This window comes from Podarcis raffonei, chromosome Z (genome assembly GCF_027172205.1).
Source record: "Podarcis raffonei isolate rPodRaf1 chromosome Z, rPodRaf1.pri, whole genome shotgun sequence".
In the NCBI taxonomy this organism is placed as follows: domain Eukaryota; kingdom Metazoa; phylum Chordata; class Lepidosauria; order Squamata; family Lacertidae; genus Podarcis; species Podarcis raffonei.
In genome coordinates, this window is record NC_070621.1 from 40,417,529 (window position 1) to 40,437,393 (window position 19,865).

General features: G+C 45.4%; 1 protein-coding gene across 4 annotated transcripts in view; it reads right to left on the reverse strand.

The window, feature by feature from the left end:
- Positions 1-2,744: 2,744 nt before the first annotated feature.
- LOC128406848 (protein ATP1B4-like) overlaps positions 2,745-19,865 on the reverse strand; it is an 83,372-nt gene continuing 66,251 nt past the window's right edge. For 3 of the 4 annotated variants that reach the window (XM_053374629.1, XM_053374631.1, XM_053374628.1), the window contains exons 3-9: positions 15,632-15,800; positions 9,957-10,085; positions 8,707-8,814; positions 7,153-7,349; positions 5,657-5,713; positions 5,459-5,551; positions 2,745-4,079 (exon numbers count right to left, since the gene is read on the reverse strand). In XM_053374629.1, coding sequence (XP_053230604.1) covers positions 3,918-4,079; positions 5,459-5,551; positions 5,657-5,713; positions 7,153-7,349; positions 8,707-8,814; positions 9,957-10,085; positions 15,632-15,800 — 915 coding nt within the window. In that variant the 3' untranslated portion in view covers positions 2,745-3,917. Of the gene's footprint in view, positions 4,080-5,458; positions 5,552-5,656; positions 5,714-7,152; positions 7,350-8,706; positions 8,815-9,956; positions 10,086-15,631; positions 15,801-19,715; positions 19,800-19,865 lie in introns of those variants that run through there. The other variant, XM_053374630.1, reaches the window with a different exon arrangement.

Below are 19,865 nucleotides of genomic sequence, written 5' to 3' on the forward strand. Positions count from 1 at the left end.
CCCTACCTGGAGATGTCTTGGAGATGTCTTGGATTTAACCAGAGACTTATTGCATTTAATGCAGATGTTGTACTGCTGAGATACGGCTTTTCCCCTTAAAGGTTTTCAACATTTGTGGGAGCTCTAGTTAAAGGTCGATTGTAACTTTAATTTCTGTTTCCACTTCGTACATGGATAGGGAAACTGTGACCCTCCAAGGTGCTATTGGATTCCAACGTTTGGCAGATAGTTGAGGATGATGCAAGTTGTAAGCAACAGGCTTAGTAGATGAAAGTAAATCAGCTGCCTTATAGCAGACTATGCTATTTGGTCATCTAGCAAAGTAGGAACATAGAAAGCTGCCTTATACCGAGACAGCTCAAAATTCTATCTAGTATTGTCTGACTGGCAACAGTTCTCCAGGGTTTCAGATATGGGTTTCTCCCAGACCCTACCTCGAGATTCTGGGACCTTCTGCATGCAAAACAGATGCTTTACCACTTCCCCGTGTCTTCTCCAGGGACTGGGAACCTCCAGCTGCTGTTGGGTCAACTGTTGGCCAGTGATTTGAGATGCTGGGAGTTGTAGTCCAGCAACATCAGGAAGGCCACAAGTTCCCAAGTAGTTTGCACAAGGCCCAAATTGCCATGCACCCACGGGAGCTTTGGACTTGAATTTCTGGAGCAAGAGCCTCACCCCTTAACCACGTCACCCCACATATCAAACTACTTCTGACACCAAAGCTGCATGGAAGGAGACATGCCTGTTCAAAGAGAATGAAAAGGTCAAACAAGTTTACTGGACAGGTGGGTTATTTCTCCCACAGTACAATTACTTACAGCACAGAAGCTTAGCTTTGGGTAGGTCCAAAATACTTCATTTACAGTGACCAAGGTACTACCTATTACAGGCAAAATGTGAATGCCTATGGAAGTTTGCTACTCATTCTGGAGATGTATAAGCAGGTAAGTCTTGTTGAGGCCAATGAGACTTACTTATAAGTAGGTTTGCATAAGACACATAAAACATAGGATAGTCACCATACATGTATGCCTGAAGAATCTTGGCTGCCTGGCTAGAGATCCCATCACAGATGGTTATTTTTGTAGGCATTTCACTATGCCACAGGGTCGGGGAGGAATCTGTAGCCCTGTTGGAATAAAACTCCCATCAGCCCCAACCATTGGCTTTGTTTGGTGGGAATTAGGAGTCAACCAGCATTTGGACAGTCACACTGTCCTCATCCCATGCTTAAGGTAATGTGAAGAGTCTCCCTCCAATGTAAATACAACTTGATTTATCATACTGGTATGTCATTTTTCATTCCCAAGGATACTCGGAGCAGTTCACAATAATAAAATCAGGCGGAAGTGCAAGGTGCTGTGAGTGGTACCACATGACTCTCAGCTGTTCTCTTGTATCCCTGACAAAGACCTGGAATGTATATGCTGGAAGTTGTCCTTGCAGATGGATTTGCTGAGAGCGCTGATCCATCTGTTTTTGCCCTGGCTAGTTACCTAAGTCAGGAATGGGGAAATGCATCTGACTGGCAAGGCCAAATCTTTACCTCTTCCCACTACACCCCTTGGGCCAAATTTGACAAGTGGGTGTGAGTCCATCAACTGACATGTTTTCTTTTCCTTGCACAGTTTGAAATAATACCACATAGGCAAAGACACAGCACTTTGCAGGTGCCAGACATCATCTGATTGTGATGCAAGCACTCAACAGTCACAGCGGTGCTTGCAAACCCGACTTTACATAACATCAAGTTGTGTGTGTGGCTTGGGCCAAAATGGTCTCACAGGCCATATGGGTTGACCTAACAGACCAGATTAAGCTCATGGGCTGGAGGTTTTCCATTGCTGACAGAAGTGAATGGGTACGTACTTTCGCGTCCAGATGAACGTGAGGGATAGGAAGGGGAAGGGGGCTATGCAGTGATCTGAAAGGACACAGGCTCTTGCTATGCTGTGACTTAGCACCAGAATGTAGGGGCTCAGTTGCTTTGTCTGTGTTCATTCATTCAATTACTGACTCACTACTTTACTCTCCTTCTTCATGATGCCATTGCCATTGCACAGTTTTCTTTCTGGTGACCGGGGCTCTCACACAAGTGTTTCCAGTGCTGGATTTAGGGCAGTGCAGGTGGTTCCTCCATGCAAGGCAAAGCTGCGGATGTGTGCAAAATTGAGAAGATCCATTTGGAGATGCCAGATTTTGGCCTTGCACAGGGCACCACATTATGAAAGATTACCAAAGTCTGCCCCTGCTGCTTCGCACAGCAGCCCATCCTAGCCTATTTTCTTCATGATTGCATGAGGTGGTACCCAAGCTGGATTGTGCAGCACACACCCAGCTCAACTCAGTTGAATTGCCCTATGACTTAACATGAAGGCACGGCATATCCCTCAATGGTATTTTGAATTGTCAAAAGCTACTTTAGGTTCCTTCTGATGTTAAAAACAAGCCAGCACTTTAAATGTTGTCATAGTATGTATGACAAGTGATAACGAAGATGGACGTATGTCTGTGCTAAACAATAAAGTCAACCATGGTTGTCTAACCTGACTTTGTGTTAAATAATTCTTGGAGCACAAACGTGTAACTTTGAATGAGCTTTTCCAAGTTCAGGTTAAGTGTTGTGCATGCATGTTAACATAGCCCAATCCCACACCAACCTTTGATGCCTGTTCTGATGGCAACTTTCCCCCACCCTTAGTCTCCCAGTCTGAAACGCTGCACAAATAAAGAGACAAATGGGGTCAGTGCACATTATGAAGATTTTTACTAATTCATTTTGATTTATAGTCCACCCTTTCCAAAGAGTGTGGGGTCGAAGTGAAAATACATTCATAACAAAACTCCCAGTACACTGATTAAACCTACCACCTGGCCCTGGCCCTTGCTGCTCACAGCCAAAATGGATAAAAAAATCAGTGTTACAGCACTAACAGAAAGCATGTTGGCTTGGGCTACAATGAGCTGCCAGGGGATGGGAACACCAGAGCCAAGTGGCAGACCCAGATAATTTATTTCTATGTACACTTTGTGTTTACAGTGCACAGAAACAGTAAGCTAAATGAGAGCATTCTCTCTGTAGGCAAATGCAGGGGTGGAAATGACCTCTTGGCTAGGGTGGGCCCAGAGCTGTTTAGAGGTCATTGCCACTACTTAGAACGGAGCTTGAAAAGCAAAAGGCAACCAACATGCTGTATTTCTCCTGTTCTAGATCAGAGCCAGGAGGTCTCAGTAGATAGGCCAATAGTCATCAACATGACATTTATGCTTTCTAACTTCTAAATTGGTGTGTGTGAACTGTCTGCCTCAAACAGAGGAGTTGTGGACATGGAATATTCCATTTGAGCAGCGAGTCTTGGAGCATGTGCCTTTTTAATAATCTAATACACACACAACTATCCAGAGAGGAGATTTCCGGGGTTTATATAATCTCCAGACTCCCTTGCTCAAGTTCAAGTGCACATACAACATATTAACCTTGGGGTGTTTGTTAATTGATGAGCAGCTGATTTGCATCTGCCTGGGCCCAGTGAGGGTGGGGGGTGAGTGACAATAGCAATGGTTCCTTTTAGAGTCCAAATTGCCTGCTTCATACCAAATACCACACTTGTTGATGTGCCAGTGAAAAATCTAACATAAATACATTGTGTGTGTTTATGTTTTAATAAAAGTTTTCTAACATGACATGTGTTCATTTGCTCGTAGGATGGATGTTTTAAAATATGTCACCTATACTTAGATTTAGATTTGAGTTATCCATATTTCTTTTTGTTTGCTATGAAAGCCAAATAACCCCCCCAAATCAGGTTTGAATTTTCCTAGTGTGTGCGAATGGCCTATTTCTTCTTCTTTTCCCTCCTCCATGGTGAGAAAGATTTGCTTGCCATTGGAAGAGCGATAGCAAATGCTGCTCTGGCCTATGTTGTGATTTTCAGCATGAAGACTACTCGCCCCAGAAACCGGTCACTGTTGAAGTTGTTGATGATACCCTTGCCGTTCAGTTGGCACTGAACATTTATCTCTTTGTCCTTTGCCACGTCCGAAAAATGAATGCCCACCAATGGTTGTGTATAATTTACCTGGAAAAAATATAAGCAGATGAGAGAAATAGGAATGTCCAGTGATGGCTCAGAATAGCTCGGTGGGGAATGATTGGGCTAAAACGTAAACAGGGGGCAAATCAGCTGAAGTGCTCTGTGGCTTGAATCCAATATATATGTCACGTGAGCCAGATACAGGTACAGTTGTACATTGGTTTTTGAACAGATTACCGGTAGTTCTCGAATGTTTTGGCTCCTGAACGCTGCAAACCCAGAAGTGACTCTTCCGGTTTGCGAACTATATTTGGAAGCCGAATGTCCAACCCGGCTTCTGCGGCTTCCAATTGGCTTCAGGAGCTTCCTGCAGCCAATTAGAAGCTACACTTTGGTTTCTGAACATTTTGGAAGTCAAATGGACTTCCGGAACAGATTCTGTTCAACTTCCAAGGTATACACAGAGTGGAATTTAATGCACTCAATCTATTACCACAAGGATTTACCCTTGTGCAATAGACTGAAGCAGATCTGGGGGTGGTTTGGGGTGTGTAGGGGGTGGGGAGAAGGAAGAAAGTTCCATTGTGTAAGTATACATCTTTACACTAAAGGAATGAGTGCATTAGATACTTCATTGCGTATACTGGCACGGCCTGTCCCAACGTTAGACAGAGGGAAGCATATGGCTCAGGCGGCAGATGCTGGAGAATGGCAAAGAGCAGTGAGGTGTTGGAGGACAGAGGTGTAGGTGTCACCTGGCCTGCCCTACACCCTCCCTAAGATACCCTGCTTTACAATAAGCCCACAACTTACGTAGGGATTACGTTCCGGGAACTGCACCTTATGCAAAAATCACGTATTAGGTTCAAGGGTAGGTGTGATTACCAAAGTCAGTTTTTCCCAGAACGCTGCCCCCTTTCTAAGTTTTTAATATATATCTACCATGCACACAAGTCATAGACTTTGGCACATCCTCTCAACTACAATATGTCACAATGGTGTCAGTTTACACATTCAACTGCAGGAGATTAGGACCTTGTCTAGACTTACAACTGAACACATCTGTAAACTGTGCCATTTTAGAATACAGGGGGGTATGCCACTGTTGAATGTTTTTCCCACATTAAATAAAGAATCCCTGTCCCCAGCCCTGCACCCCCAAATGGTCTCTAGCACATCAGGAAGAAGCTGTGCTACACTTCCATTAAGTGGAAGCATAAAAAAAATGAGACCCACCACCCACTGCATTCTGAAGTGGTGCGATCCGTTCTGCTATCTCAGAACTCTAGTTACCCACTGCCTACTTTGGACCTCTTTCTCCTCTTCTGTTTAAAAACTGCTCTTCTTATTCTCTGCTACCCGGCAAACTGCTAAAGCCAGGCAAGTGAAAGGCATGCTTGCCCAACAGCTGCATTTCTACTTACATGTGTGTGCTTGCCGTAGTAAGGGAAGTACATGGGATCAAATGTTGAAGATGGGTAGAAAGCCACTGTCTTGATATCTGCCACATCACCTTTCTGCATTAATGAAAATAGGGGCATGAGTAAGATAAACACAGTATGGATTCAGGTGCTGATGCCAGCCATGCGATAAGCAATACAATCAGGTGGAAAAGGACTCACGTGTACATTGCAGCTCACAGTCACTGGATTCCCATAACCAGGCTTATAACCTACAATCTATGACAAAAGACAGTATTTTTAATTATCTTTGAATTAAAAACAAAAAAGGTAGCCTATGATTAAAATGAAGCCCTATTTTGCTATATGGTTCCAGCAGGTCTGCAAAGCACAGGAGGATACACAGCTGTAATACATTGCCTTGGTTCGCACATAAAGTAATTCCATGGTTTGTTTGGCAAACCATGAGTTGTCTCCCAGACAATAAAACAAAGGATGGGCTTTTTCTCTAACGTTTTGTATGTTTTCCAGTTGTCTTCGCCTAGTGCCTTTATAGTTTAGTGACCATCTGGAACCATGTGGGCAAACAAATAATGGTTAAGGAAGGGTGCAGGGTTTACACAAAATGCCAAGCCATAGTTATAACAAACCAAGGTTTGTTAGCCATCAACAAACCATGGTATCAGATTGGTTAAGCTGCTAGGTAGGGTTTACACGTAATACTTAGTCATGGTTTAGCATTATATGCAAACCAGTCCAAGAAGTATTTTTGGCTATTGAGCAGTCAACACAACACACATGAACCTGATAATCTATTTAGTGAAGTAACAGCCCTAGTATAACACCCAGTATAACACATTTTAATCAGCTGGTGATTTGATAAAAAAAAATCTGTTCATCAGAAATGTGCAACTAAAAAGATTTCTTTCTTTTTAAATTCCCTGCAACAAATTATGATGTAGATCCATGACTTGGGGTTTTCCCAACCCCATAACCACACCACCAATTTTGAGAACAGCCTAGTGCCCTCCTCCAAAGTACATTTACTGGGAAGCAAATCCAGTGGTTTCAGTAAAATGTCCAGAACAGGCAAGCTTATGAAAGCAACATTAGTCACCACTATGTGTCAGGATCACACAATGTACATTCATTTAAATCAATGTAATAAAACAGGAGCCCAGCAAAGAGTAATGTTCCTTCTCTTCACTTCTTACAAAAAATCAGAAGCATTTTAAATGAAATATGTTGCACCTCTCACACAGATTTACTGTGCTATGATTCAAAGCAAATAAGCAGATACGAGACAACAGTTGTTTTTAATCACTAAGAGGGGAACCAATAGTGTCGTTAGTTAACTCCAACTCCCATCAGCCCCAGTCAGCATGGCCAATGTTCAGGAATGATGGAAGCTGTAGTCCAGAATCATCTAGATAGCCACAGGAACCCCATCCCTACACTAAGAGGATAGTGCACTGACACAACCATGAACTATGAGAGTTAAATGAAACCTGCATAGTCAGAAACATGCGTATTCTAGGAGGCAGCTGTCACCTTGATCTGCAGAAAAATTGGCCACCACTGCAAACAGCATGCCACTTCAAAAGACTTATTTTTCTGACCAGCAAGGCAATTCTTGTGTTTCTTCATTAACCACATGTATGTGAGCATACACCTCTCCCATTCCAGGATACATAAAAAGAAATAAAAAGGGAACATACTCTATTCATCTTCAGCAAGATGCAAGGTTGTCCTGTTGAATAGCCAAACGATGGATCATCTATTCCAGAACAAGCATTTAATGTGGATCGCTTGAATTGGCAAGCTTTTTTCGGGCCACTTTCTTCACCGTCTTGGATGAAATAATTGCCTTCATTGCATTTAATGTTCTTCTGTTCTTGAACTTTGTCATCATAATCTAAAGGTAATAATACAGAGAACGTTAATATTCCGTATGTCTTTCACCGCAACATTTTCTCTTGCTACAGGAGGCAGAAAGGTCCAAAGGGCTCCACGTTCACTTGGTTATCCTTCCAAGTAGTGGCAGAATTTGGGATTTCAAAATTCAGCAGCACCCTGTGCAATGCCAGAATTCAGCACTCCCTGCTTCCCGCCTTCTGTCCTACATTGTTGTTGCAGCATCCCCTGTGGGGCCCTAATGGCTTGCCGTCCAGGGTGGGTGAACCAGTTGTGCTGCCCTAAATCTGCCTCTGTTTCCAAAGGCAACGGACCAGTGGTAGGCAGGACCAGTGGGTACTGTTATGTACTGAGTTGAATAGGATCCAAAATGCAGCAGTCTGATTGGTCCTAGAACAATAGGATTCAGAATGCAGCAGTCTGATTGGTCCTAGAACAATGCAGCAGTATGATTGGTCGGCAGGAGCCACCCTATCCAGCTCCAGATAGAAGTGAATCCACAACCTGATTGGCTTACAGGAGAAGTCCGGAATTAGCCAATCACGTGCAGCACATTGTGTAAATAATGTATATAAAGCAGATACTTTGAGGGGACTTCCTCCTCACTACTATGAGCTGAATAAAGAGCATGAAATCACTTTGCGACTCTGAGTATATTTCACTGGCAACAAGGATGGGATCCCGCTGAGCTGACTGCCACACACAGCACCGCAGCACTGCCACCTGCCGCACCGCTGCCTCGCACCGTGTATCCAGGCTTCAAGGAACTCAGAATGGCAACCGACAGCAGCTTCTCGCCGTTCAACCTGGTGCGGACCACCAAGGACACCCTCCGCCGCATGACACAAGGGGATTGGGAGTACCGCCTTGCCACATTCCTTCTAGCACAGCACAGCACCCCCAGCTCAACGACTGGCCGGAGCTCCGCTGAACTACTAATGGGTCGGTGACTCTGAGTATATTTCAGGTACATAAGATTCCTACAGGTTGGCTGAGTCACATGACTTGAACGTCATTACTAACTGATTCTTCTTCCCAGTTTGGCTTCATCAGATTGGCTAATTTATCCTCTTCCTCCCCCTTCTTTCCCCTCTTTTTCTATTTCCTCCTCTCTCTCTATCCCCTCTTCTCTTTCCCCCTCAACCCCATATTGCCTGCAACAAAAATGTCTCAAACTGACTGTAATTGACCTGTATGAAGGATTCCTACAATTTAAAAACAGAGACACTGAATGTACTTTTGTTACTTATGGAAAATCTTTTAATAGAAATTTTTTTTAAAAAAAAAGATTGGCTAATTTATATGGAGCTGGGGGCGGGGCGGGGTGTGAGTAATATACAAAAAAACAGAAAGCCCACCTTCTAGGAACGCATGCAGGTTATCCACATAATTCTGCCACGAATTGGCGTCAGCGGGTTTGAACGCAATGTTGACTGAGCTGCTAATGTGTGGTCTAATCATAACTCCTGCAACAGAAAAAGCCAGAAAACAGAAGTGTGAATCCAAAATGGAGCTTTTTTTAATTGAACAGAGGTTGGCAAGAAGTTCCCTGATGGGCTTTCCCTGCCCTTTGATGCCCCATCTCTATAGCACCGCTTCCTATAGTTGTGGTGGTTCCTCCTTCTTTCCTCCTCCCTTTGCTCTCTCAACTGAACCCACCATCCAGAGCAAGAGAGCAGGATGCTGCTCCTTCTTCCAAAGCTGTTCATTGCTCAAGCACCGGAGGAAGCAAAGGGGTAACAATGGCAGCAAGGACCTGCAGCTGCCCCCTCCCTGCCTTGCCCATTTGGGCAGCAGGTTGCAGTGGATATACTATAGCTCCTCATCTCAAAAGAATGCAAGAAGTGGGCTGCTGGATAAGGCCAAAGGCCCATCTGTGCCAGCATCCTGTTCTCACAGTGACCACCCAGATGCCCCTGGGAAACCCACAAGCCAGACCTGAGAGCACCACACTCTTCCCAATCATGTTTCCTAGGAACTGGTATTCAGAGGCACAACCCCATGCAGAACAGCAGTGGAAGGTCAGGGGACAACTGTGAAATGTCCCCCTACCCCACCCCAGGAGGCAGACCCTCAGAAACTATCCAAGGATGTAACAATAGCTCAAAACCACATGCTAGGTTTTCTGTTGGTACTGAGAGGGGAATAGGGGCTCCAAACAACTCTCAGTTGCAATCCCCAGTGGGGTTTATCAGTCAACTCTTCTTCCCAGGAACAGGGATTTGCCTCCTACATACTTCCAGAACAGTTAACACACTAAAATCCCCATGATTCTTTGGGGGAAGCCATGACTGTCAAAGTGGTATGATACTGCTTTTAATGCATAGTGCAGATGGGGCTTTCCTTTCTAACATGAACATCCCACACCTTTCTTCTGGTATAGAACCCAATGTGGTGCACGTGTGGTCCCTAGGTAGTCACCCCCCATCCAGCCATTGGCCAGCCCCAGATCTGCTTAGTTTCAGCAAGGTGGTGGTCTCATGCGCCTGGGCTATACATGGTGCATCACCACCAACATATGTAGGGTTGATACAAATTCCATGAGCCTAGCAAGCTGCGCTCAGAGGCAACTGAGCTATAGCGATCTGAGTTCAAGTATATAATTTACCTGGTGGAGCAACTCTGTCCCTGTGCTTCGGTGTATAGGGGCTCAGAGTCATTAACATCATATACATGCAAAATGCAAACATCCCAGCCAGGAACAAGTACAAAACGAGGTAAAATAAGAGTATCAGGCCTGCAAGACAAGAAAAGACAAAACACTATTGACTTCCCATGGAGGTAAGAGGTAACCTGTATGAAGACGCAACAGTAATTATGCTGGTCCCACAAACACAGAGTAGGGGGCAGTAAGGCTCTTTATCCAGGCATACAGAAAAGCATGCTGGACTTGATCGCCTGCCCCCTGGTACTTTGTAAAGGTGCTGTAGCCCAATAGTCAAGCATCTGCTTTGAATGAAGAAGGTCCCAGGTTCAATAATCTCTAGAAAGGGTTGGGAGAAATCTCTGAAACTCTGGAGAGCCCTGCCAGTCAGTGCAGGCCATAGGAGCCAACTCCAGGGGGTCGTGGGTGCTTGGACACCCACAATAATATAATTGTGGGGGCTGGGCACCCACAAAGTCAATGAGCAAAGCTGGAGGGACACAGCCAGCCAACCTCTGTGGCGCTGCCTCTGAGAGAGAAGCAGTTCAGCTCCACCTTCCACAGCCAGCCAGCGAGTCACCCTTTGCAGAGAGGGGGCTCAGGCGTGGAGGCAGAGTCTGCCCCCAAGTCCAGGCCCTTCCCTGCGGAAAAGGGTGTCTCACTGGCTGTGGAGTGGAGGAGAAGAGGAGCCCCCCTTCTCTTCTAAGTGCAGGCGTGTGACATCGCATGCCCATGTTACGGCAGCAGGCACCCACAACCCTGAGGGTGAGATGGCACCCCTGGCACTGCAGACAGTACTGAGGTAGATGGACCAATGGTCTGAGTACAAGGCAGCTCTCTCTGCCCCTATTTGCTCCTGCATCAAGATGCAGATAGTGTGGTTGAGGAGGGTGTTTATTTTATTGGGTGATAGGGGTGCCAACTTGAATAAAAAGCAATATTGATGCATGCCTTTAAGGAGATAAGATTGACAGACAGATTGATAGATATAGATATATGTTTAAGGTAATGAGGATGCTGCATTTCCTGTTTCCAGAGCTACTGTAGTGTGTAGTGGTTAGAGTATTGGACCAGGACCTTGGAGACCTAGGTTCAAATTCCTACTCAACCATAAAGCTCCCTAGGTACCTGAGGCTGTTTCTACTTCTTGACCTAACCTCCCTCCCTCGCAGGCTTGTTGTGGGTGGGAGAAGGAGAAGCATAAAATGGAAGAAAATATATATAAAGTAATGTTTCCCCACTCTGCGTGGAAGTAGGTTGGTAATTGAGAGGTGATAATAATAATGATGGTAATTCTAAATTATCACTGCTATTACGGTAATTTGGATCAGGTAGTACTCAAAGCTGATCGCCAAAGAATTGATGCTTTTGAATTATGGTGCTGGAGGAGACTCTTGAGAGTCCCATGGACTGCAAAGAAGATCAAACCTATCCATTCTTAAGGAAATCAGCCCTGAGTGCTCACTGGAAGGACAGATCCTGAAGCTGAGACTCCAGTATTTTGGCCACCTCATGAGAAGAGAAGACTCCCTGGAGAAGACCCTGATGTTGGGAAAGATGGAGGGCACAAGGAGAAGGGGATGACAGAGGACGAGATGGTTGGACAGTGTTCTTGAAGCTATGAACTTGAGTTTGACCAAGCTGAAGGAGGCAGTGGAAGACAGGAGTGCCTGGCGTGCTCTGGTCCATGGGGTCACGAAGAGTCGGACACGACTAAACGACTGAACAACAACAACAGTACTCAAAGCACATTTGCTTAGCAAACCTAAGCCATGTGGAAGAAAATAATTTGGGGTGCAGGGTATGAAATGCTCTTCCCTGATGTTACCAGGAGGTTTGCTAGGTACTTAAAGGACTCTATGCGCAGTCCCATTGCCACAAATTTGCATACAGGTGTAAAGTACCTCTGGGCAAATTAAAATGGTAGTGATGGGGATCTTACTGCCCCTATGCCTTGCCGCATGTCAGCAAATTTCTTAAAAGTAAGTTCTTTAAAACATAGGAAGGTGCTTTATACTGAGTCAGACAATTGCTTCCATTTAGCTTGTTGGCTAAGATCAAGTGTAGTGTGTGTAGCTCAGTACTGTCTGCACTGACTGGAAGCAGCTCACCAAGGTTTCAATCAGGGTTTTCTCCTAGTCTTACCTGGAGTTGCTGCGTATTGAACCTGGGACCTTCTGCATACAAAGCAGATACTCCGCAACTAAGCTACAACCCTTCCTCAAAAGGAGAAAGGGTCAGGAGACCAGGGACCCAGCCTCAAAAACTCAAGTGTTGAGCCCTCCCTAAAAATAGACGTATGGTTACAGCACAGAAATGCCTGTTTGCCTTTAGGCTCTGTCCTGACCAGAGACCTAAGATGATGGACAGATTGTCTCAAGAGAACAAATCCCAGGGGCTTTAGAAATAATAATGATACTGAAGCAAACTTCTAACCCAACCTATTTCTGTGTGTTTATTTCCCAGGAAAAGCCCAAGTCCAGTTTCAGGACAATCTTTGAGAATGCAGATGTGCCCTTTCACCTCCACGTTCCCGAGGCTTTTATGCTGAGAGGAACTTTTAGGTCTGAGAACAAACTGGGGCGGGCGGGGAGGAGAGCAAACTTAATTTGGGCCTGTTAGTGGCTTTGGCAAGGGGCCAGCAAGGGTGGGGAGGGCAAGAAACCCTTACTGGAGCATAGAAAAGCGTCAATGCAATAGGCAATAGAACAACTGTGATTGTTCTTTCCTTTATTTTAAAACATTTTTAATAATTTACAAGGACAAGCTAATCGGTGCTAATTCTGGCATTCCCTTGGATCTAGAACCTGCACCAAATTCTCTCTCTCTCTCTCATTCACCAATTTGCCTTGAAAGACAGTGTAGCATTCTGGCTAGGGTGTCAGAATGAACCCTGGGAGTCCTGGTTTTGAATCACTTCACGAACATCACTGGGTGGCCATTGGATTATTCTATGCTGCTTATTCTAATCTACCTCAGAGGATCGTGGGTTTTTTTTTCAATGTTGAGGGGAATGTGCATTGCTCTGCATTCCTTGGGCAGGGGTAACAGAAAATAAATGTCATACAGATGTCATAAATTCCAACACCTATTACCAGCAGCGGTGGTGGATTGAGGGCAGTGCAACCAGTTCCACCACAAAGGGCGCAGGAGCCAAAGGGTTACCTTTCTGCCTCCTTCCCCAAGCCTAGTTCATGGGTAGGCAAACTAAGGCCCGAGGGCTGGATCCGGTCCAATCGCCTTCTAAATCTGGCCCGCGGACGGTCTGGGAATCAGCGTGTTTTTACATGAGTAGAATGTGTCTTTTTATTTAAAATGCATCTCTGGGTAATTTGTGGGGCATAGGAATTCGTTCATTTCCACCCCCCCAAATATAGTCTGGCCCCCCACAAGGTCTAAGGGACAGTGGACTGGCCTTCTGTTGAAAAAGTTTGCTGGCCAAGTTCGTGCTTACCTAGCTTTTGGAAGGAGGCTTGAGGGCTCTAAAAAGGTAAAGGGACCCCTGACCATTAGGTCCAGTCGTGGCCGACTCTGGGGTTGCGACGCTCATCTCGCTTTACTGGCCGAGGGAGCCGGCCTACAACTTCCGGGTCATGTGGCCAGCATGACTAAGCCGCTTCTGGCGAACCAGAGCAGCGCACGGAAACACCGTTACCTTCCCGCCGGAGCGCTACCTATTTATCTACTTGCACTTTGACGTGCTTTCGAACTGCTAGGTTGGCAGGAGCAGGGACCGAGCAACGGGAGTTCACCCTGTCGCGGGGATTTGAACCACCGACCTTCCGATTGACAAGTCCTAGGCTCTGTGGTTTAGACCACAGCGCCACCCACAGCCCTGAGGGCTCTTGGACCCTGCTAAAGCCTCGTGCCTCCTTCTCAAAGTCCGGTGCCTTGCTTAGCTGGCATTGGGAAGCCACCCCAAGGGTGTGGGTGTCAAATTTTAGCCTGGCAAATATAATCATAGCATTGTAGAGCTAGAATGGACCCTGAGGATCATCTAGTTCAGTGTTTCCCAAACTTGAGGCTCCAACTGTTTTTGGACTACAGTTTCCATTAACCCTGACCACAGTCCTGCTAGCTATAGATAATGGGAATTGTAGTTAAAAAAAACAACAACAGCTGGAGAGACTCAAGCTTGGGAAACGCTGATCTAGTCCAGCCCCCTGCAATGCAGGAGCATGCAGCTGTCCCATATGGGGATTGAACTTGCAACTTTGGTGCTATCAGCACCACACTCTATCCAACTGAGCTCTTCACTACCTGGGTACCATACTACCAGGTTCTGCCCCTTCCAGCAGCCTGGGAATCCACCCATGTGGGTACTAGAATCAGTAGAGGCTGGTTCATTAGGGCAAATGGGGCACTGCCCCACAAGTCATGGCTTGGCCACTTGCCTGCCTTCTTACTTACAACCAGTCCAGGAAGCAGCATTAGCGTTCGTCCTTGTAAAACTCAGCAGGGAGGAGGATGGGGACAAAATAAGAATGACTGGGCTCTGCCTGTCATTGGTTCTGGATCCACCTTCTGTTGGTCTCCCTGTCTTCTGCTCCACTCAGTTCCAATGGGTGCCAGCCATCGCTGATCACAATTTTCTATTCAACATGGTAATCATCACTAATATAATTCCTATAAGAAGCAGGATCACTCCCAGTTTTCTTATATATATAAGAAGAGCCTGGTGTCTAACCAGATGCTCATTGGAAGCCTGCAAACAAAACTTGAAGGCAACAGTATTGTGCACACCTGTGACTCCCAGCAACTGGTACCCAAAGGCACACTGCCTCTGTTAGTGGAAGTACAACACAAGACCCTCCAAGTGTCCCTATTTTCCAGGGATGTCCCTGATTTAGAGAAGCAGTCTGAGTTTCTGATTTGATCCTGGAATGTCCCACTTTTCCTTAGGACGGCCCTATTTTCATTGGAGAAATGTTAGAGGGTATGGAGTTATCTGACCCACTGAGCCGTCTGAAGGCAATCCTATATAGGAAAGTTTGTTTAATGTTTTGTTATGTTTTTATGTGTTGGAAGCTGCCCAGAATGGATGGGCAACCCAGTCAGATAGGTGGGGTACAAATAGTAAAATTATCATTATGGAATGGGACGTCCCTATTTTCATTAGATAAATGTTGTAGGGTATAAGAACACCAGAAATCGTAGCTCATACATTTAGCACTACCACCTGCAATTATAGGTTCTTTTTGCCTTTGGAGGCAGAATAAATAAATGGCCACCCTAAAGTTTTCAGGGTCCCCATCCTTGCTATATAACTTCAAAGCCCTTCTCGTATCGCCCTTAAACCCCGACACATCCCTGCCATGACCTTCACGGACTCAACTCCACATCAGCCTCAGACGTTGAAAGATCTCATGCTTCTTCACAAGACTCTGCCCTGCCTCTTTCACTGCCCATTGTGGCTTGGAACAGCCTCCCAAAACAGCCTCTGCAATTCCATTTCCCTTCATACCACCTTCATTCCTTTACCCCCATCTTTGGCACCAGTCCATGATTCCCAACAGTAGCCAAGCCTAAGCGGGTGCAAATGATATCAGCGCAAGGCTTTCCTGCATTTATTCCTCTGTCCACATCCTGCTACGGTTGCCTCCCGTTTCGAATGGGGTGGGAGGAAATGTTGGACTTACCCCAGCTGTGAGCTGTTCTGCCCATGAACTGCCTTGTCTCAGGATTCCAAAGGAAGGTTTTCATACCCTTGGCCATATCGCCCCAGGTTTTCTTGCCCATTTCTTTCTTTCCCTCCTCCTCCTCCTCCTCATTGCCATGTCGCTGAGCTGCCTCTTCATTCTTATTTTCCTGGAATGATGACAAAGCAAACCCCAGACACACACCATGTGAACAGTGTTTTTGTTGTCTTTCTTTCCACTCCCCCACCCTCCCCACTAATGGAGGATATTCCATTAGCCAAAAATAAATGCCAGTGAGTTCCAGTGAGTTCACTGGCTGGAGTTTTTCCATTTTCTCATCATTGCTCCTTATGTTACAGAAAGGCCAGAGAAGTACCTAGGGGCTGGTGAAACCAGCTCTTGTCAAGGGTGCAAGCCCAGGGCAAGGTGTGCAAAAATCACCTATCAAACTATGGGGTGTAGGACATTTATGTGTGTGGTGCTGTGCCATTGCTGTTGCAACAAGATCAAATGTGGGGGAAGCTTTATGTCTTTCTCACACCATGGCACAAAAACACGCAATTTTTTCCGCCCTTCTACTTCACCTTGCTCTCACTCTGGATGCTTTGAGCACTTGGGTCATGTAAAATGTAGTAATTGCTCAATTCTATTGCAGTTTTCAGGGAGCAATATAGTTCCTTGCCAAGGGCACAAGGGACTCTACGTACAGTATGCCTCTGAGAAAGGCACAGTTTATTTACTTCTCTCTCTCTCTCTCCCCCAGAGAGTATGGCTTAGAATAAATGGTTTGTCCTTATTTTTGCTATCCTTTGGGGAAGGTCCATAGGTCAGGCAGCACCAGGTAGGGATGGAGGAGAATTTTGATTCAGTACACATGTAAAGCTAAATCTACCCTGTTTACAAATTATGTGAATCGAAACACAACCATCTCTTCACGCTTAAGCTTCACAATGTAGTGCTCCAAGTAAGCAATGCACATTTAAGGAGAAAACATGCATAAAATTAAATATATTGTTGAAGATAACATTTAAAAGTACATTATATATGGTGAGATTGCTTGCAAAAATATGTCAAAACTGCATATAAAAATGTGTTTATAGAAACAATGCACTAAAATGCTAGTGAATTTTAATGAGGTTTTTTTTAATATGCAAATTGCTGCAAAATGTGGTGAACTGAAGTTAAGACTGGCAAAATAAGAAACTTGAGAACAAAAATTGATGGTTCCTTCTATCCACATCTCCTGGTGGAGTTGGGAAAGACCCTTGTGAGAAACTATTATGGATAGCTGCTGTTGATCACTGTAGATCAGGTGGCCATGCTTGCTGGGGCTGATAGGAGTTGTAGTCCAGCAGCATCTAGAGAACCAGAGGTTCCCCATACTTCTTGGAGAAAATACTGAGCTAGACAAACCAATGTTCCAGTTTGGTACAAGGCTGCTTCCTATATGTCTATTCGTTCCTTCTAGTTCCAATCTTCATGCTGTGAGTGCCATTCCTTATTTAGCCAAAGCAGCACCAAAGCACACTAAAGAGAAATAGCACAAGGCTCTGGGAAACCGCAATATCTGCAAAAATTGCAAACGTTTTTAGGGGGAAACCTACAGGGAGAAACCCCAACCCCCAGTCCCTCCTACGAAGACCAGGCATGCTCAGTGGCCACAGAATGCTGACTCTCTTTTGACTCACTGTTGATGAAAACATGGAAAAACCAGTGGAGGGGCGAATGGGAAGGCTGGAATTCTGAACAGCAGCAGCAGCATTTTGTTGCAGACAAAAACATTTTATCTTGTTCTTACGTGGCATGTTGTTCTCTATGTGATATTTCCAGCAGCACCTCCTCAACCTGAACCCCCACACACCTCATTTTTGTGTGTGTGGTGCTTCCTTTTTATTCCTAACCCCCTGTATTTCTAAGATGATCAGAAGAAGAAGATGCCAAAGCTAGAATTGTCACCAAGGTGTGCCTGAAGCAATAGAAAGCTACAGAGGAGGTGATCAGAAAAACTGATAATTTTAACTGCCATCAGAATCAAGTTTCTCCACCCCCTCTAACCGGATCCCCTGCTGCCTGGAAAACCTGGAGACATGATTGATGTTTGTCTTTTTCAGGTGTATTATAGCTCCATGTTGTACTAGAAGCCCTTTGAGGCCTTCTCCAAGCTCTCTGACTGTATGACCAAAAAAGTTCCAAGCTTGAACCTGCCATCTCATATTCGGCCATCTTTTCATGAAGTCCACCGTTCAACAATCCACCCAGAGTTTTTACAGGTTACTTCTGAACATTGAACTTGCCATCAGTCAGTCACTTCAGACCTGATGATGGAGCAACTTGGCTAGGACAATTTGATCCATCTATCCAAGGCTGACCCAGGAAAAAGCCTTTCCTGTCACTTACATAATGGGTTCACATAGGGCAGCCTGTTCATCAATGGATCATCAGTGCATGAGACACATAAGATGAGAGAGAAAGCAAAAAATTAATGCAGGAAATTAAAAGCACAATCTGGCCCCCCTGAAAGCACTTCCATGAGTTTCAGTGGGAGAATTAAACACCAGATTAATAGTACAATTTTAGGCATGCCAAAGGAGAAGTCTCACTGAGCTAACTAATTAGGCTTATTGCCAAGGACCTGTGCATAAAATTGCTGCATTAATCTCTCTCATTTGAATCAATGGGTCTTAACTATGCTTTTGCAAGGTTTTCCTTCCCATAGAAATGAAATCTGGTCTCATAAAAATGCCCAAAGGTTGCCCCTTGTCTTCTGTAGCTTTCCTTCTGGGCTAGCAAAGTGTGGAAAGTCAAATTCTCACCATTCCCTTGCCAACGAAGGATCAACTCAAAGCAAAATCACTCAACAGCTAAGGAATAGGTTTTTAAAAAACTGCTTAAAAGTTAAATCTGTTCCCCCTTGTGTGGGTGTGTGAGATCTTATTTCACAAGTGCAGAGTGCAACTGATTCAAAGAACCTTCAGACCGGTTCCCCACATGTATGTCCCTCTAGTGATGAGTTCAATGTGTGAACAAGCTGCCACTGACAGAAAGTCCATGTTGCCTTGCATGGGCTCCAATGCATGAGCTCCAATGACCATGCTCAGCACTCCTGCAACTCATTGAAACAATGAGTCTTCAAGAGGTGAGTCATCAAGCATTATAATACACATGAGAACCAGCCTTTGGACCAGTGGTGGGGGAGATGTGCCCCCCCCCGGTGTATCTGGACTACAGTTCCCATCATCTCCTATCATTGACTATGTTGGCTAAAGCTGATGGGAGTTGGAGTCCAATAGCATCTGGAGGACAACACCTTTCCCACACCAGTTCTAGAACTATCAAGTATCCTGTACAACAGCTTTCTTTCTGACCGACTGTCACTGATCAAGCCAACCACTTGAGACAAGCAAAAGACAGGTGCCTATCCAAGTTCCTGAATGCTAGTGTGGAAGCAAGCCAAGTCAGAGCCTGCAGGGGAAAGCACAAAAACCAACCCTACAGTTACTAGCCAATATGACCTTGGGAAGAGGAATTCCCTTCCTGTCTAAATATGGCAACTGGCGAAAGCCATCTGCAAAGGGTCAGAGGCTGCCTTTTGGTATCGGAAGTTATTCTTTTGCCAGTTTGGGTGATCTCAGAGTTCCACATCACCACAACCATTCTAACTTCACAACCAGAGATATAGGAAGTTAGGCAGCTTTAAGTCCCCCATCCCATAACATGTTCTCAAACTGGCTCTGAGCTAGTTTAGGTATCACCTCTGCTATGTCAACCCAAAAAACACACCACTCCTTCCTTTAGTTGCATCCCAAGTGGAATGGATAACATATTTTAATGCTCCTAACCCAATGTGCTGTATCCATCACACCAGATACACACCAGAGCTGATGTACCCTGGATGGAAGAGTGCCACCACAAGTGGGGCAAGATGCTGTTGTACTGTTACTGCTAAGCTGCTCTCAGTCAAGTGCCCTGGAACCCCATGTACCCAGGGCCAGCCCAAGGCATTGTGATGCCTGAGATGATGGACAAGATGGTGCACCCTCCTAATTCCATGTACAGAAGTCAGTTGGCCCAGCATTTAATCTACCTGAAGGAGCGTCTCCACCTCCATCATTCTGCCCAGACACTGAGATCCTGCACCGAGGGCCTTCTGTCAGTTCCTTCACTGCAAGAAGTGAGGTTACAGGGAACCAGGCAGAGGGCCTTCTCGGTAGTGGCACCCGCCCTGTGGAACGCC